This window comes from Chlorocebus sabaeus, chromosome 21 (genome assembly GCF_047675955.1).
Source record: "Chlorocebus sabaeus isolate Y175 chromosome 21, mChlSab1.0.hap1, whole genome shotgun sequence".
Classification (NCBI taxonomy): domain Eukaryota; kingdom Metazoa; phylum Chordata; class Mammalia; order Primates; family Cercopithecidae; genus Chlorocebus; species Chlorocebus sabaeus.
In genome coordinates, this window is record NC_132924.1 from 95,430,511 (window position 1) to 95,446,951 (window position 16,441).

The 16,441-nt window shown below is 36.3% G+C and overlaps 1 protein-coding gene across 8 annotated transcripts in view; it reads right to left on the minus strand.

The window, feature by feature from the left end:
- The window catches only part of CADPS2 (calcium dependent secretion activator 2), a 560,307-nt gene that overhangs the window by 68,407 nt on the left and 475,459 nt on the right, over nucleotides 1-16,441 (minus strand). For 4 of the 8 annotated variants that reach the window (XM_073009305.1, XM_073009306.1, XM_073009312.1 and 1 more), the window contains 3 exons: nucleotides 6,163-6,304; nucleotides 5,918-6,037; nucleotides 969-1,124 (listed from right to left, as the gene is read on the minus strand). In XM_073009305.1, the coding sequence (XP_072865406.1) occupies nucleotides 969-1,124; nucleotides 5,918-6,037; nucleotides 6,163-6,304 (418 nt within the window). The remainder of the gene's footprint in view (nucleotides 1-968; nucleotides 1,125-5,917; nucleotides 6,038-6,162; nucleotides 6,305-16,441) is intronic. The other 4 variants (XM_073009309.1, XM_073009308.1, XM_073009310.1 and 1 more) reach the window with 1 other exon arrangement.

The window sequence follows — 16,441 nt, forward strand, 5'->3', positions numbered from 1 at the left end:
TCAATGTACGACAGACAATGTGTAATTTTTTTATGTCACTTACATTCTCTTTCAAAAACCTAAAATTGCAGACAGGGTTTTGAAAGAAACTGCATCATGAGCAATTTGAATTGGTTTTGCTGAAGTATCCTATGAAAATCCACAGATTTGAAACATGAAAATCAAACATGATTTTTAAAAAACATTAAACTACCTAATCCAGGCCCTTGCCTTAAGGGGTCACTGAACATTATTCTAAAGACAGATTTTTTTTTTTTCTTGGTTTCAAGATTTCAGAAATATCCAATTGGCCTAACCAGTGTTTGAATGCTTTTCTAATATGTGGCTCCATATCGTCCTTGTATACATAATGAACAAGGACAATGGAAAAAAAATGCTTGACCAATTAGGATGCAAAGCTGATTTTGTAAAACTATTATAAAATGAAAGCACATTTGGAAGAATACAAAGCCTCATAACTTATTTCCAGTTAAGTTATAAAGAATGTAAGCAGGTAGATGGAACTCATCAGATGTGGACAGAAAATACCAGAAAATAGTAATCCCAGAACAACCGATGGTGCTGATCCTATTTTGAGTTTACTATGCCATTTGACAGCACACAGACACAGTACATAATGCATACAGAACATAACAGACCTTATTCATATGTCTCAGGAGATATTACCTTGGGAATTTAAAGCACGGTATTCCCAGAGAGATAACAATAAGCCCTAAAGAAACCATTAATATGGTATAGATGTTACTGATTAAGGCAATAGTTGAGAGACCTGAAAAAAAGTATGCAGCCAATTTCATCAATTACATGGGTCCTCAGAATTTAATCAAGACAACCTAATGCTCATTAAATGTTGGAATAGTAGTGCATAATGAAACTTTGGCTGTGACAATAATATATTAGGTACTTGATAAAAAGTGATATTTTTGGGTGCTGGAACATTAAGCAGCAATTTGAAAATACATGTCTACCTTTTGACACAGGCCTCTAGCATATCACTGGCCATTAGTTTAAGTCTTTGCTCTAAGTGGTGGGCAAATTCCTGTTCTGGCCAGTGCAGATCAAAGACAAACATTTGCAGTGCATCAAGTTTCCAAAAAAGGTCTTCTGATGTTGCTGAGCCATTGCTAGAAGAAAAAGGAAAAATGAACATCATGAACTCCCCCTGTTAATTAGATTTATCATTAATACATTGTTTTTTCTTTTCTGTATCAATTGCCATCAGTGAAAAAAAACATATAAAATCTTGAATGATCCAATATTTTCTTTGTTCAGCCTTCTAATTGTTCCTTTACAATTCTTAATAAGGCAGGGCAAGGAGAACAAAATAGAAATAAATATGGTGGTAGGGCACCACTGCATTCCACCCTGGGCGACAAAGCAAGACTCCGTCTCAAAAAAAGCAAAACAAAACAAAAACAACAAAAAAAATATGGTGGTAGGGTTTCATACAAAGAGGTAAAATGGATACGTATACTTTACTAGGAAATTATATTGTGTACATAAGAACAAACATTGTAACTGTTCACTAGGATAAAGATTCTTGCAAATCCCCAAAATTATGTTTTATGCAGGAAAATTCTTATGTTAGCAACCAGTACCTTTGCCATTATTCATGCATATGTGCTTCTGTCACCATGGTGGTTTCTGTCTATCTACACGTATGTAGAATATAGGGTCCCTGAATTTCTCAATTATAGGTAAAGGTGAGACAGGTACTGGAAATAAAATGGGCTAGGCAGGGAAGCAATCTTTTATTTTCATTTTTTGCCTTTTCTGGCTTATTAAAACCCAACTTAGTGCAAGGTGTGGTCTAACAGAGGAATGACATTCAGGGTGCTCTGAAGATGGAGAAAAACAATGCATTTCAGTTCTTTATACCTAACTGTGGAGTCAAGATTTGCTAAGCATTCATTACTATGGTGAAATTACTCTAGAGGACTGTGCTATCAGCCCATGTAAGAAGGTAACTCATATAATATTTTGGCAAAGGGTCATGCTATTACTTTCCATTATGCAAGTACATAGGCTAATACAGAAACAAACGTTTTGAAAGTAAAATATTCCTACATCAAAACATATTGAAATTTAACTATAAAAAGCATAAAAGCAAAAGCAAAAAAAAAGCTGCTGTATGATTCATTTGTTCTCAGCTTTCCAACAATTGCTTCACATACACTAACTTCAAATTTGTATTTCTAGTCTACAAAAGAAAATTAAAGAAATAAACTCATTTATTACAACATCGCAGTGGAAAATACCTGTGCAACAAACCTGCACACTCTGTGCATGTATCCCAGAACTTAAAGTAAAATTAAAAAAAAAATTGTTTAAAGCACCACATTATTTAGCTAAATATATCTTAATGAGCTAGCTTAGAAAAAAAAGTCACCTCTTGCTCTTGACTAATGAAAAACTTATTTCTGCCCTCCACCCTGGCCTCAGCATCAAAGCTCTATCACAAACCTACATTGCTTCTCTCTTCTCATTCTGCCAGTAATTACTCCTGGTCTCCTTGTCTAGCCAAAATGCCCTCAGATTTAAGTTCTCTAGGGACCAATCACAGCAAAGCAGTGAACACTCCCATAGCACTTTATTCACTTAAATCTCTTCACCTTAATATTCAGTGCCTCAAATGCACCATTAAATAAGAGAATCAGACAACACCATGCTGAATCTACAGTGAAAATGTTGAAAAAACACTACCTTTATTTCTCCTTTTGCCATATATAATACAATTAAGAGAAAGAAAGACCAAACAAAATCTCCTTTCACATCCACAGTGTACAGTTTGGTAGTTTAGAGGAACTAAGTCTTAACAATAACTGAATACAATTGGCAAAGAAGCAAATCTACTTCTTGTAATCTTTTTACTTTGGAGAAATGTAACTATTTGAAATGTATATATTCTTTAACAACACAATGACAAGGAAAAACATCATAAAACAAAATCTCTATTGGTAAAGGCAGAATTCGACTAAAAATAGATTTTTTTTTTTTGAGACGGAGTCTCGCTCTGTCGCCCAGGCTGGAGTGCAGTGGCCGGATCTCAGCTCACTGCAAGCTCCACCTCCCAGGTTCATGCCATTCTCCTGCCTCAGCCTCCCGAGTAGCTGGGATTACAGGTGCCCGCCACCTCGCTCGGCTAGTTTTTTATGTATTTTTAGTAGAGACGGGGTTTCACCGTGTTCACCAGGATGGTCTCGATCTCCTGACCTCGTGATCTGCCCGTCTCGGCCTCCCAAAGTGCTGGGATTACAGGCTTGAGCCACCGCGCCCGGCTTTAAAAATAGATTTTCTAATAATATACGACAACCTTTATAGAGAATATGGTTATATTTTTCTTCTGTTTTATTCTATAGTAAGATTCTTGACAATAAATGTGTTTAATTGGGAATGTAATTAAGAAAACAAGTGTTTGTTATAATTAGACAGATATATGAAGAAAATGTGAGTAGGCTTTCTCTGGAGTTAGTACATATAACCTGCCATTTATTCAGAGCTTTTTCATTTTAAAATTATTTCTAATCAGTGACCTATTCCTAAAGGTATTATTAACAGATTAAAGAATTCAAATGTGAATAATAGACTCTGAGATAATTTCCTAAAAAATGCCAGCAGGAAACTTAACTTACTGGCATTCATTTCTAGAGAAAAAAAAAAAAATAAAGATTTATATACAGATAGATACGTGGATGAGCAATCCTTTCATGATTTATGCATTAGTAGGCAGGGATGTATCTTCAAAACCATGGTTACTTTTATATTCTTCGTATTTAATCAGTAGTTGTATTTTTAATTCTTTATGTTAAATATAAATGTTTCTTGTTACGTTTCAAACTTCAAAAAACAAATGGCAATAACATCATAATGTTATGAGTAATTCTGGACACTCTGACAAAGAACCTAATGTTGATAACCTTGGTAGGTAAAGATAATGGTGATCAACTTGTAAAAAACATTTTTTAATTTCCCCAGAATGGTGAAAGCACGATCACTTTACTTACAAGGCCCCAATTTGTCATTATTTCTGTCTTGAGATTAACATACTTTAAAAAAGAGTCCTCAATAAAGGATTCGGAGTTCATAAAAATCCCAAAGTTAATAAAAGAGTACTAACAAAAAACTAAATTTCACAGGATAATGCCCATGATAGTGTTCTTGGCTAAAATCAAGTGGTAAATAGATGAGAAATTAGGAAGAAAATGAGTTAAATTATAAAACAGTATAAAAAAGAACAAAAAGTCATACACTTAGGTTCATTATACTTTGTAGGTAATTTTCTGAGCACACACAGACACCACTTTACACACTCTAATGGCCAAAAGCATTTGTCTGTAAGAAAAAAAATTCACATGTAACATAATATCCTAGTGAGTATTATGAATGTAGTTATGATGTTTAACTTGGAGAAATACTGCCATATTACTTTGCAAGCTATTCTCTTTCTTGGTCTTTTCCTATCTCTTTTCTTGATTGTGCGTATACCTGACTGGGTGTAGATTTGCAGTTGGTGGTGAGACAGGTAGAAAAACAGCAAGTTCTTAAACACAATGTTCTGTGAGAGCAGAACAAATTAATGATAGGAGTGAGGAATTTGTAGTCAAACAAACCTGGGTTCAAATTTTGCCTCTGTCACTTACTTGCTGTGAGATATTAGGTAAATTTTGTTTCTTAGTTTCTTTATGACTTAGTTTCCTTAACTGTAAAATGGGGATAATGATACGAGGTTGTTATAAAGATTAAATGAGATAAACAACTTGGCAATGTACTGGAAACACAGTAAATTCTCAATAAATGGAAGCTATTTTTCTTCCTTTCATGATTATTCTTTCTAGTTGATTTCATATGAGATCTTGGGCAAAGCAGGTAACTGCCCAAGTTTTCCCATTTGTAAACTAGGACTATTACTTGGTTCTGATCGCTGTGAGGTATAGTTTTAAAAGCTATACCATTATAAATTATAATGATGATGCCTGATGATAGTAATAATAAGAAAAACAACAATGTAGAGTAGTAGTAATTATTATTTACTGGGTGCCTCGGATATGCCAATAGTACTAATCATTTATTGAGAGCCTAGGATGTGCCTCAATACAGTTTTTTTTTTTTTTTTTTTTTAAAGAATCATCACAAAAACATCATCTTTCAATTAGGTGTCATAATTGTTTTAGAGTTGAGGAAAAAGCTCAGGTTAAGACTTACAATTAATAAGCTAAGATCTAAATTCAGACCTGATCAATTTAAAAGCCCATTCCTGTTCACTTCAGTGTTTCTTAGTTGCTGATTCTGCAATAGGCAAGCTCATCATGATGTGAAGTTAATATGGTTTTTGATGATATAAAGACTATTTAAAAATACCAACATGTACCAACTGCATAATAAAAGAACAAAAGAAGAAATTCCTGGTTTTGGCAATGAAAGGACAACCCCTTCCCTGCATGATGCAGTACTGTTTTTTAGAAGTTGAGACTAAGATAAAAATAGAAAAAGATTATATTCTTGAAACCATTCTTCCAAAGGTTTTCTAGTTGCACAAGGTAAGTCATCTGGTCAGTAACAAAGCTGGAGCTAAGAATCCTCAAAATGCCTTGTATACTTAAGGAGAACTCTGTTTATTTTACTTAGGGTACCATGTCACCAAATGATTTACTTAGGGTAGAATGTCACCAAATGATTCCTGTCCCACATATTACATATGAACTACATTAAACTAGTGTGTTTTTTCTTTTTAATCGACATCTTTCATTACAGATCTGCTAAGCTTAGCTTACTAGCTTAAAAAACTCAAAATAAAAAAAAGCAGTATTCCTCAACCAATGATGATAAATGCCATGCAATCTAAACACATCTGCGCAGAACACAGCCCAGGCCATGCACCAGCTAACACATCACCAGGAAATAAGTGAGGAATACACACGTGGACTCATATAAAGAAGGCATCCACGAAGGAGTAGAAATGTTAGGAATCTGTGGAAGATTAAGAGGCAGACTTGGAACTTTTGGAAGAGCTACATTGGGAAGACTGTTGGCGATATTCCTGTAAAGAAACAAACAACGTGGGAAGGGACCACCATAAGCGATAACTACAGATGGCCATGTGTAAAATCATAAGGTCAAGGTTGAAGAGGCAGGTGCTCTACGGACACTAGATAAGATACCTACTTGACAGGTTGCCATGTCTCCTGCTCAAAACCTCTGTGAATTGACTGGGCGATGGAGGACTCCATGAGATCCACGTAGCGGACAACCAAGGGTACAAAGATTTCTTGCAAGTGTTTGTGAAATTTTCCATTACACAGAAGTGCTGAAATAGCCAAGCAGAAACAGTGTTTGTCAGAGGGATAATATCAGACATTTGGAAAATATGGGCCAAAAAAAACACGTTTCCTGAGAGAGTCTGACACAGAAGAACTGATAAAATGCAGATGAGAATAGATCATATCCCCCATACTGAATATCAGATCATGGAAACTGATCAAAAAGTATAATTAGCCTTCTATATATGACTGTCAAAACACAAATAGATAATATCTCTCTAAAATTTTCCTGGCAGGTGGTATGTTTTTATTTTCTAAGAGGTTTAACACATAGGCACATGACCACTCACTGGAAATTCAAGGGAGGTGCCAGCTCCCCTGAAGGTCCCGACACATGTAAATACAGCAATTAAGCAGAGTTACAACCTCTGTGCTATGCTGTGTATCACAAAGGAGCTAAATCTGCTCAATTCTATGAGGTAAGCTTGATTACTTGTAAAAGCTCTTCTTGTTCACTCAGGAGGGTGTCCGTGGGTTTGGGAATATCTATTTTGATTCATGAACATTATAGTTATTTGTGGATTTTTCTTTTTAGTCATTCAATTTTGCATATCTGTATTTTAAAACAGTCAGCATATCACATGGATTTTTCAGTTTTCCATTTGTCTTTAATAAATGGTAGTATGGAACATCCTACCTAAAGTAGTGACAGAAGTCTTAGAATTTGTGCTACAAGGCTGCTGGGCAAGGTACACTCACCTTTTTCAGGTGATGAATGTTTTCTATGCAGATGATACAATTTTATTAAAATACAGGTGAGTATGTGCCTAAGTTGCACCATGAAAAAACAGAGCATCTATAGGAAAACAGTAAGTAATGCTAAGTAGTATTTAATAAAGAATTTATTTTAGATGACAATACTATGAATTGTAAATATTTCTCAAAGAACATGCCCTAAGCCCCATTGTGGCCCTCAAAGTGAAAATGTGCTGATTTAAAAATATACTGTGTGGTCAGGTCAGGAAACGTATTCCTAAAGAGATGGTATTTTAGTTGAATCTAAGTGACAGAAGAACCTTCCATGGAAGACTTAAAGGGGCGGTTTCCAGGGAGAGGGAACAGCTAGCAAACAAGTTTTGGGGAAGAATAAGCTTGGGTCTTTGCAGAGTGATGAAAGGCCAGAGTAACTGCAATAGACTGAGGGAGGGGAAGGGGCAGCCCACAGCAGGGTCTAGATCCTAGGACCGAGTAAGGAGTGTTGCTTGTAGTGGCTGTGATGGGAAGCTTGACAACACTTATGATTATGCAGAGGACTGACATGATATGATCTCTCTGGCTGCTGTGTGGAAAATGGACTAGGTAGCCAGGGGTGAAAACAGAGAAAAAGGTTAGTATTCAGTTGCTTACTGCAATAGATTAGGTAAAGGATGATAGTGGCTTTGACTAGGGTGAAGAGGTAGAAGCTGGGGAAAAGTTAGTAATCTCATCCACTTTTATGGATCTGAATAGCTATATATGCGTATCATTACTAAATCTAATTACTAGCAACTCCAAGAGCAGTGTCTTATAAAATACTCACTATGACAACTTCCTACATTATCTTCTTCAGGGCAAAAATATCCCAAAAGCCTAAGAGTGTTTTAGATCTTGGTCAAAGGATATGATGTTTATCACTGTGGCATGTATATGAAGATGTCTTCGATATGTTACTTTATGAGTTTCTGAAACTTGTCAGAGGCTGGACAACTACAGGTACATAAATTGGTATGGGAAGTAATTCTAAACACAGAAGGAAATACAACAGATTTTTTTCTACCTCTAATTGATATGGGTTAGCATTTTTTTGTGGCTAAATAATCTTTTCCCAGCTCAGCTATATGCTAAAATATTTCCCATTAAATTGTGAACGATAATCATACTTAATGATAGGTGTCTTATTTAGGAGACTAATGTTATCTTAATGATGTTTTCATTAGCACACTGAAAGAAGCTTTATTTATTCCTGGAGATTCAATCATCAAGCTAGAAGGTACTACAGCTCAAAAAATTCAGTTACTTTCATCAAATGCCACCTAAATAAGCATGTTAAACTTTAAGGATAAAATATTCTCATTCAAACCATCTAATTCGCTATAGTACGCAAATTTAAAAAATATACTGATATCTGCATTCATTGGATCTCTACTTAAGAACTCTCATTCTCTTCTTCCTCCTCCTCATCCCTAGCATATTTGGAGTACCAAGCACTATGTGAAGTCCTATCTGTGCCTTATCTCATTTAATCATCACAGAAACTCTACGAGGGAGGAACTAGTTATTTATTTATTTATTTATTTATTTATTTTTTGAGATGGAGTCTCGCTCTTGCAGCCCAGGCTGGAGTGCAATGGCGTGACCTTGGCTCACCGCAACCTCTACCTCCTGGGTTTAAGTGATTCTCCTGCCTCAGCCTCCCAAGTAGCTGGGATTACAGACGTGTGCCACCATGCCCAGCTAATTTTTGTATTTTTAGTAGAGATAGGGTTTCTCTTTGCTGGTCAGGCTGGTCTCGAACTTCCGACCTCATGTGATCCACCTGCTCTGGCTTCCCAAAGTGCTGGGATTACAGGTGTGAGCTACCGTGACCGGCTGGAACTATTTTTTTAAACTTATCAATAAGGTAACTGAGGCACAGAGAGTTTAGGATACTTGTCTAAGATCATTTAGTCATTAATAGAACCAGGATTTGATATAAAAACTCCATGTTTAACCTCTATAAAACTACCATTCCTCACTCTGACAACCAATTAGTCATCAAGACTGGTGTATTTTATATTCTTAGTATCTTTCAGTAAGTTACTGTGTTCTCTTCATCACTACTGCTGTTGCACTAGTCCAGCCCTCTCATCTCCTGTCTTGATTAATGCAATAATAACCTAACTGGTCTTTAGGATCCTAATATTTCCTCTGCCAATCCATCTTCTCAAAATCATAAGCAGAGGGGCTTGCTGAAATATAAAACTAAGAATGTCACCTCTAAAGATTATAATCTTTTAGTGGATCATTATGACAAGCTTCAAAGCCTGAGCATGGTATGCAAGCTTTCCAAGATCTGTCTTCAAGTTACTTCTCCAGCTCATTTCTGTCGCCTTACCTTTCATTTCCTGTGGTACAGTCATAATGATTTTCATGATTCAATATACACTTGCTCCTCAAATCTTTTCTAGAAATGCTTCATTCTGCTGTCCCCTTGCCCAATTACTGGCTTCTCTTGTTTACTCTCTAACCTGGACAGGTTTCCACTGTGGTTTTTGTTATAAAAGTGATCTTCTCTTGCTGACATATTTCTCGCTGACATATTTCTCGCTGCCTACAAGGATTTAAGGTTCTCAGGGCAGGAACTATATCTGTATTCTAAGTTCCAGAAAAGTCCCTGGCTCAGAGCAAGTAACCAAATGTTTGTTGGATGAATGAATACTTGAATACTAAGATTACTACATTATTATTCAGAAGATTGTATTAAATGACACCTATAAAACCTATTGAGGCCTGTATATACCCCTCATACTTTGTATAAAATATATAGCATTAAATAATATGGCTATAAGTTCTATTTTTTTTTTTGAGACGGAGTCTCGTCCTGTCGCCCAGGCTGGCGTGCAGTGGCCGGATCTCAGCTCACTGCAAGCTCCGCCTCCCAGGTTTACGCCATTCTCCTGCCTCAGCCTCCCGAGTAGCTGGGACTACAGGGACCCGCCACCTCGCCCAGTTACTTTTTTGTATTTTTTTTTTAGTAGAGACGGGATTTCACCGTGTTAGCCAGGATGGTCTCAATCTCCCGACCTCGTGATCTACCCGTCTTGGCCTCCCAAAGTGCTGGGATTACAGGCTTGAGCCACCGCACCCGGCCATAAGTTCTATTTTTAACCCATATGTACAAGATCAGACTGCTAAAAATTCTAATGAATATGAAAGTTGGTTATTGTATGTTTCTTATTTTAATGAATGTGGCAAAGAAAGGATTTTCTCTGGTCAGTTATGAATCTTGATAGCAACTATCCCGCAGGATTTAAAGAAAATGAAGATTACCTATATTTCCTATGAACTACAAAAAAATCTTAAATTCTAGCCAAAAGTTTGCTCAGAATTCAGCAAAAAGTTCTTTTTTATTTGAAAAAAAAATCAAATTATAAACCCACATTTGAAAGTTTTAGAAAATTGGCAGTATTATTCCTTTGGTAATTAGACAGAAAGGGGAAGGAGGGAGTGGGGGAGAAATGGGGGAGACAGTCAAAGAGAAAATGATAAAGGGGAGGGGGAGAGGGAGAGGAGGGGTGGGGGAGGGAAGAAAGGAGAAATAAAGAGAAATACACAAAGAGGGGGAAAGAAAGGAAAGAGAATATTTGGTTTCCAAAGACAAGCTACAGAAACACACACTACACTACACTTGTCTATGTAAATGTATGCTCCTTCCTTAGTTGTCCATATGGCAGCTTGCATTCCACTCCTATCAGACACTGTCAAAAGCCCCTCTTAATATGTAGCCCGAGGCATCAGAGTAAGTGCTTCTATCTTCTCCATATGGTTTAATAAGGATAGGTTATGATTTGGGGCTGTCACCTGTCCAAATCAAGCCTTTACAAAGCACCCATTACAACAGTTCATTGGAAGAGGCAAGTTCTTAATGCGGCCTCATCCGAGAGCACTTCTGACACCATACCCAAGTATGTGGGAGTGAAAAGAGCTGCTCAGAATGAGTCTCAAAAAGTGATTACCATCTAAGGGAAGAAGCAGCACCTACTTCTCAGATAAAAAAATAACTTTTTTCCCCAAAAGATTCCATGTTTCCAAACATCACCTTGTTAGAAAATAATGAGGCATCAATGACATCGAGCCCTATGGTACAATTAGAAATGGCAAAAAGAAAACAAATGGCTTAAATATAAGCTAAACCCAGGATGCAATATGCCCAATTATTTTGAAAATCCCCAATAATAAATTAATGTTGATTATTTTCACACTAAAAAGTCTTACATTTATAAAAGTACTTGTCATAGGCTTTTAGTAGTAAGATTTCAACAGAGAATTTAAATTTAAACTATGATCCAATTAATAACAATTACTGAGACAGTAATCACTGGGTAAAATAAAGAATAAGCAAATAAAAGAATTCATATATTGTTTTTAGGGTGAAAATATGCTGCTGACTCTTGAATCCATATAATCTAATTTTATAGTGTTCATCCTCTTCCAATTAGCCAGCTTTAGTGGATTACCAGAAAGAATGATTTTTCTCCTTAAACTTCAAATTAGGCATTTCAGAAGGAAATGGGTAATTCATGACCAGCAAAACAAACAGACAATACCAACCACAATAAAATCAACAGACTTTGCCATAAAACAATTATTTAAGAGACTACAAATTGTATCAACTCTAAGCAAAGCAAGCACAGTGGACTAAGAAAATTAATAAGTCACTCTTCATGTTGACAAATGCATATAATGAAGACCCCCATCACAGAAACAGGAAATAGGAATATGGGCTTCAGGAGAAAAGCCAGGAGAACTGCAGTCTAGAACAGCATTATGTAAAAGGAAAACACTCACCCACTTTCTCTCTCTCTCTCCCCCTAACCCACTCCCAACAGCTTTATCCCTCCCTGAGATCTAGGAATAGCACCCAGCTAAGAATCTGGCACATTAAGTAGTCACTCAATAAATGTCTGATTATTGAATAAATATCAATAATAATCTACCTCCTAACGGAAACTCCAAGAGCATCCAATTTAAGTAGACTAGGAAACACATTGGATTCTATTGTCCTTTTAATTAAAAAGTTGATAAGTAATTTTATAGTTTGGTAATATTAATGTATATATTAACTAGCATAATAACCCCTAAAACCATACCCAGCTCTTCCTTTTCCCTGGTGGCACTTGCTAATATATATTCATACACATATACGTCTATCTAGGGAGAGAAAGTGACAAGAAGTGATAGAACACAGCTGTTAACAGCTGTTAAACGTTTCTTACTTTTTGGGCAACAAATCCAAGTTTAAAACTATAATGAAAAAATTTCATAGGATGGTACACATAATTTGAGTTATACTTCTACAATCTACTGCATCAAGTTATCTGTGTATATGTGTGCATATCCTCCACTAGATTTTATGCTTTTCAAGGGGAGGAATCATTTCTTATTTATCCAAGTATTTGCAAGGGGCCTAGGATTTGTAAACTGCAGGCATTAAGCACTTGTTTCGTGTGAGATTAATTCAGAAAAGTCAATATAAATCTTAACCAAAGTTAATAAGGCAAAGATAAACAAAGAAGTCTTATGGTCCAGCAGTCCTCATGCTGTTTTGTTTTTTTTAATGACATTATGTAATATTAAAGGCAAATAGAAAAGTCTGTAATTTTACTCAAGCTATGCACAGCCTTCTAATCTTTGAGTTCATGTCCCACAATACTTGCCCCATCAATGGGAATGATTGAGTACAGCTATATCATGATCAATAACTCTCTCAAGGGTGGGTTTCCTGATGCCCATGGTTTTCAGAAGTTACAGGTGTTCCGGTTAATCTGTTACAAAAAACACACTGGCATTTTAGAGTAGGTTATTATCTTTAAGTCACTAAAGCCTCTGAAAATATAAAAAGCAGATTTAAATTTTTAAAAAGTCTACAAGTAGTAAAGACACTAGAACAGGTCGGGCGTGGTGGCTCACGCCTGTAATGCCAGCACTTTGGGAGGCCAAGGCAGGCAGATCACCTGAGGTTAGGAGTTCGAGACCTGCCAGACCTACATGGAGAAACCCCACCTCTAATAAAAATATAAAAATTAGCTGGGTGTGGTGGCGCATGCCTGTAATCCCAGCTACTTGGGATGCTGAGGCAGGAGAATCACTTGAATCTGGGAGGCGGAGGTTGCAGTGAGCCAAGAGCACGCCACTGCACTCCAGGCTGGGCAATAAGAGCGAAATTCTGTCTCAAAAAACAAAACAAAACAAAAACAAAAAAAGAAATTAGAACAGTACTGCGGAATTCAACTGAGGGGAAAAAGGTAGTGACTCCTTGCTTTTATATTTCCTTTACCATACTGGTCAGTAAAACAAATTCTGACACATCATTTTGAATTTAGTCAACTCTGGGGATTAGAGTTAAATATATTCTCACATTTTGGCCCTTATTTCATCATTTGTAAAGTGCATACTTATAAAACTAAGCTGGCACACACAGCTTTGCTGTAATCTAGATGTTATACCCTTTCTGCATTGTCCCTGGTATATGTATATCCAGATATATCTATAAACACCAATTCGTGAATTTCAGATGCACAGCTCATTTAAGCACTTGAAATAGAATAACACGCAGGTGTCAGCCTTCCATATTTCAAAGCTTGAAGATTAACCTAATATACAATATGGTGACCTAACAGTCCTTCATTTGAAAGAAATCTGAAAAATAATCTCTGATACAGCCTAAGTGTGAGAATAACCCAGCGGGATTTCCACCTCTTCATTTCTTAATGAGTTTTTTGATAATGAGAGGTGACTTTGCCAGTCACTCTGGGCTCTATTATGGCTAATTTGACTCCACTTCACTCTCCTTGTTAATTATTAACACTAGCCTTTTTATCCTCATGAGACCACATTCCAATTTTTCCTTTTTCGATTTTTATGAGCCCATCTTTATGAAGGTGAAAGTCTTGGAGAATAGGTTTTCACTTAGTGTAGAGCAGGAACATTTATTATTCGTTTAGGCAGAGACGCTGTGACATTGATTATATAAGCACGGGTGTTCTTTGGGATGGCTTTAATGTGCTAGTAATGTGAAAAGGCTGTTAATTAAAGAAGCGGCACCGTGGTATTTTTCAGTTGGGAACCAGTTCCCAATAGAATGGTCATTTGCCACTTGCTAGCATATCCACAGATTAAAAGGTGACTAGCTCCAAGGGTTTGCCTTTCAGTAGTGCTGAAAGAAATGATTTGTGCCATTTGCAGATGGCTTTCATTTGTCAGACGCGGTCACTTGCCTTATCTATTATTGACAAAACAACTGTGGAAATAGCGTGCAAGGGTAGAATCTATTTGTACTAGCTTTATAGTCACCCAGTATCATTGAACCATCGTGCTAATTACTTCATTATGAAAACATTTATCTTCCCTCAATTTTAATACAGCTCTCCTTCAAAATTGTTTCCTTAGATACCATTTAAACTGATTGCCCATTAAATTATCTCTTTAGTAGGGGAGTAGATTGGGGTAGATGAAGGCAGGGTAGAGAGCGAAGTGAGAGCTCGGTCTTTTTTGGCCAGAAATGGAGGCTTTGTTTTCATCATCAGTCTTTCTCTGGGAATCAGTGAGTGCGTCTGTGAGGGGTGGGAGACTGGGGACAGTTGCTAAAATTGTGGTGCAGCTGGTGCTCTTCCCTTGAGGAAAACCACATTTCAGCTCCAAGGGTTCTCCACATTTCATCTCCAAGGGTTCTCCAAGCTATGACTTTCCCTAATCACGGCTAACTGTAAGGAAAGGCACACACCCCAGATAGATTTTTTTTTTTCTCCTTAAAATAGAAACCGAATTTGCTGTGTTGAACCTTCCCTAATTAGTTCAGTCCCTAGCAGTCTTGTCACAGATGATTCCTAACATACATGCTAAGATCACATATACCTTTATCTCATCCTTTCTGTACTCTTTAACCAACTCCTTTTCTCTGCCCCCCACAACACAATGCCCGTATAAATATTTTCTCATTAAAAAATAAAAGTCCAAGGACTCTTTTGTCTTCCTTAAAAAGACATTTTATCAATGCCCACAGAATCTGCTTTTGTTACAGTGAAATGAGACTGAACTGGAGACACAGTACTCAGGTTCTGACTCATTTCTGTCCTTAACTCCCTACTGTCAAGCCCCCGTCCGAGTTCCTGCCTCTAGGCATTAGGTTTCCTCAGCTAGAAAATGAAGAGTTTTGTTTAAGATCCCTTCCATACTCCAAAAGATAAAAAGGTATTTTTAAACATCAAAGCATAAACATTTTAATATAAGGAAGATAAGTAACCAATTGGGATATCTGAATTATTCATGAACCACCCCCAACTCAGCTATAAAGTTTTCAAGCCACTAATAAAGTACGAATTCCTACTAATATCTCCATTAGTTTGAGAGGCCTTAGTAATTTTAAATTTTGGGAAAGCAAACATAAATATTCAACATTATTAATAATAAATCACAAAGTGTTTAAAAATCTAAGTATAATTAACAGCCTGTTTTGTATAATGCACACACACACAGACTTATGCCTATGTAAGCAAGCACTGTTTTTCAGCAAATTAACTCCCTTCCTAATATTGGACATCCAGAGTTCTCTGTCCTATTACCTCTGGCTAGTTAAAATTGTAATTATTTGGAACTTAGACAATAACTCTAATTGGGTCAACATGGTAAAAACTGTAATGCTATGGCCTCATTGTAAGAATTTTTCTTTCAAGGTGTACTAAAAGGATAGAAGTTCAACATTTTCGCATAGTTTTCCAAAAGGACAATTTGGGGGCAGCTGCAGGTTGACATTAAACATTTGAATTCAATTCAATAAATCACTCAGTATCTAAGGAATGTAATAAAACAAACACACAATTATTAACAATGGTCTTCCGTATCACCAAGGGTGATATTAATAGCCAGAAGAATTATGTTTTATCAACTACTCAGTGGTCTTGATTTTGGATGGAAACTTGTGAGTATAGGACAAAAGTCACTGCATTTTATTTCAGTTCCCCAGATAACAACATACTCCCAGTACCAAAAGGAAAGTATGACACTGGGGAACTTTTCAGTTTACCTCTCTACATGGAGGAGCTGATTTTCTCAGAAATAATTCAGGTTTTCTAAAATCTGAAAATCATCATAAAATAAAAGCCAAGACCTAGACTTACCCTCAAAATTGACTGTGCTCAAAAGAGATCAGTACTAAATGCTTCTCTATTTTGACTAAGCACTGTACAACAAAATAGCACAAGACAATATGTAGTCAATGTATAGAAATGGTTAAATCAGGAGAGAAATATAAAACACATTTATATGTGAATTAAATATTTGTAAATATGATTGAAAATTACATTTTCATAGTTATAATTATGAAAATTATGTAGTTTTATTACCCCACAAATTTACACTTGCATTGAAAAAACTCTTCTTAAAAATGA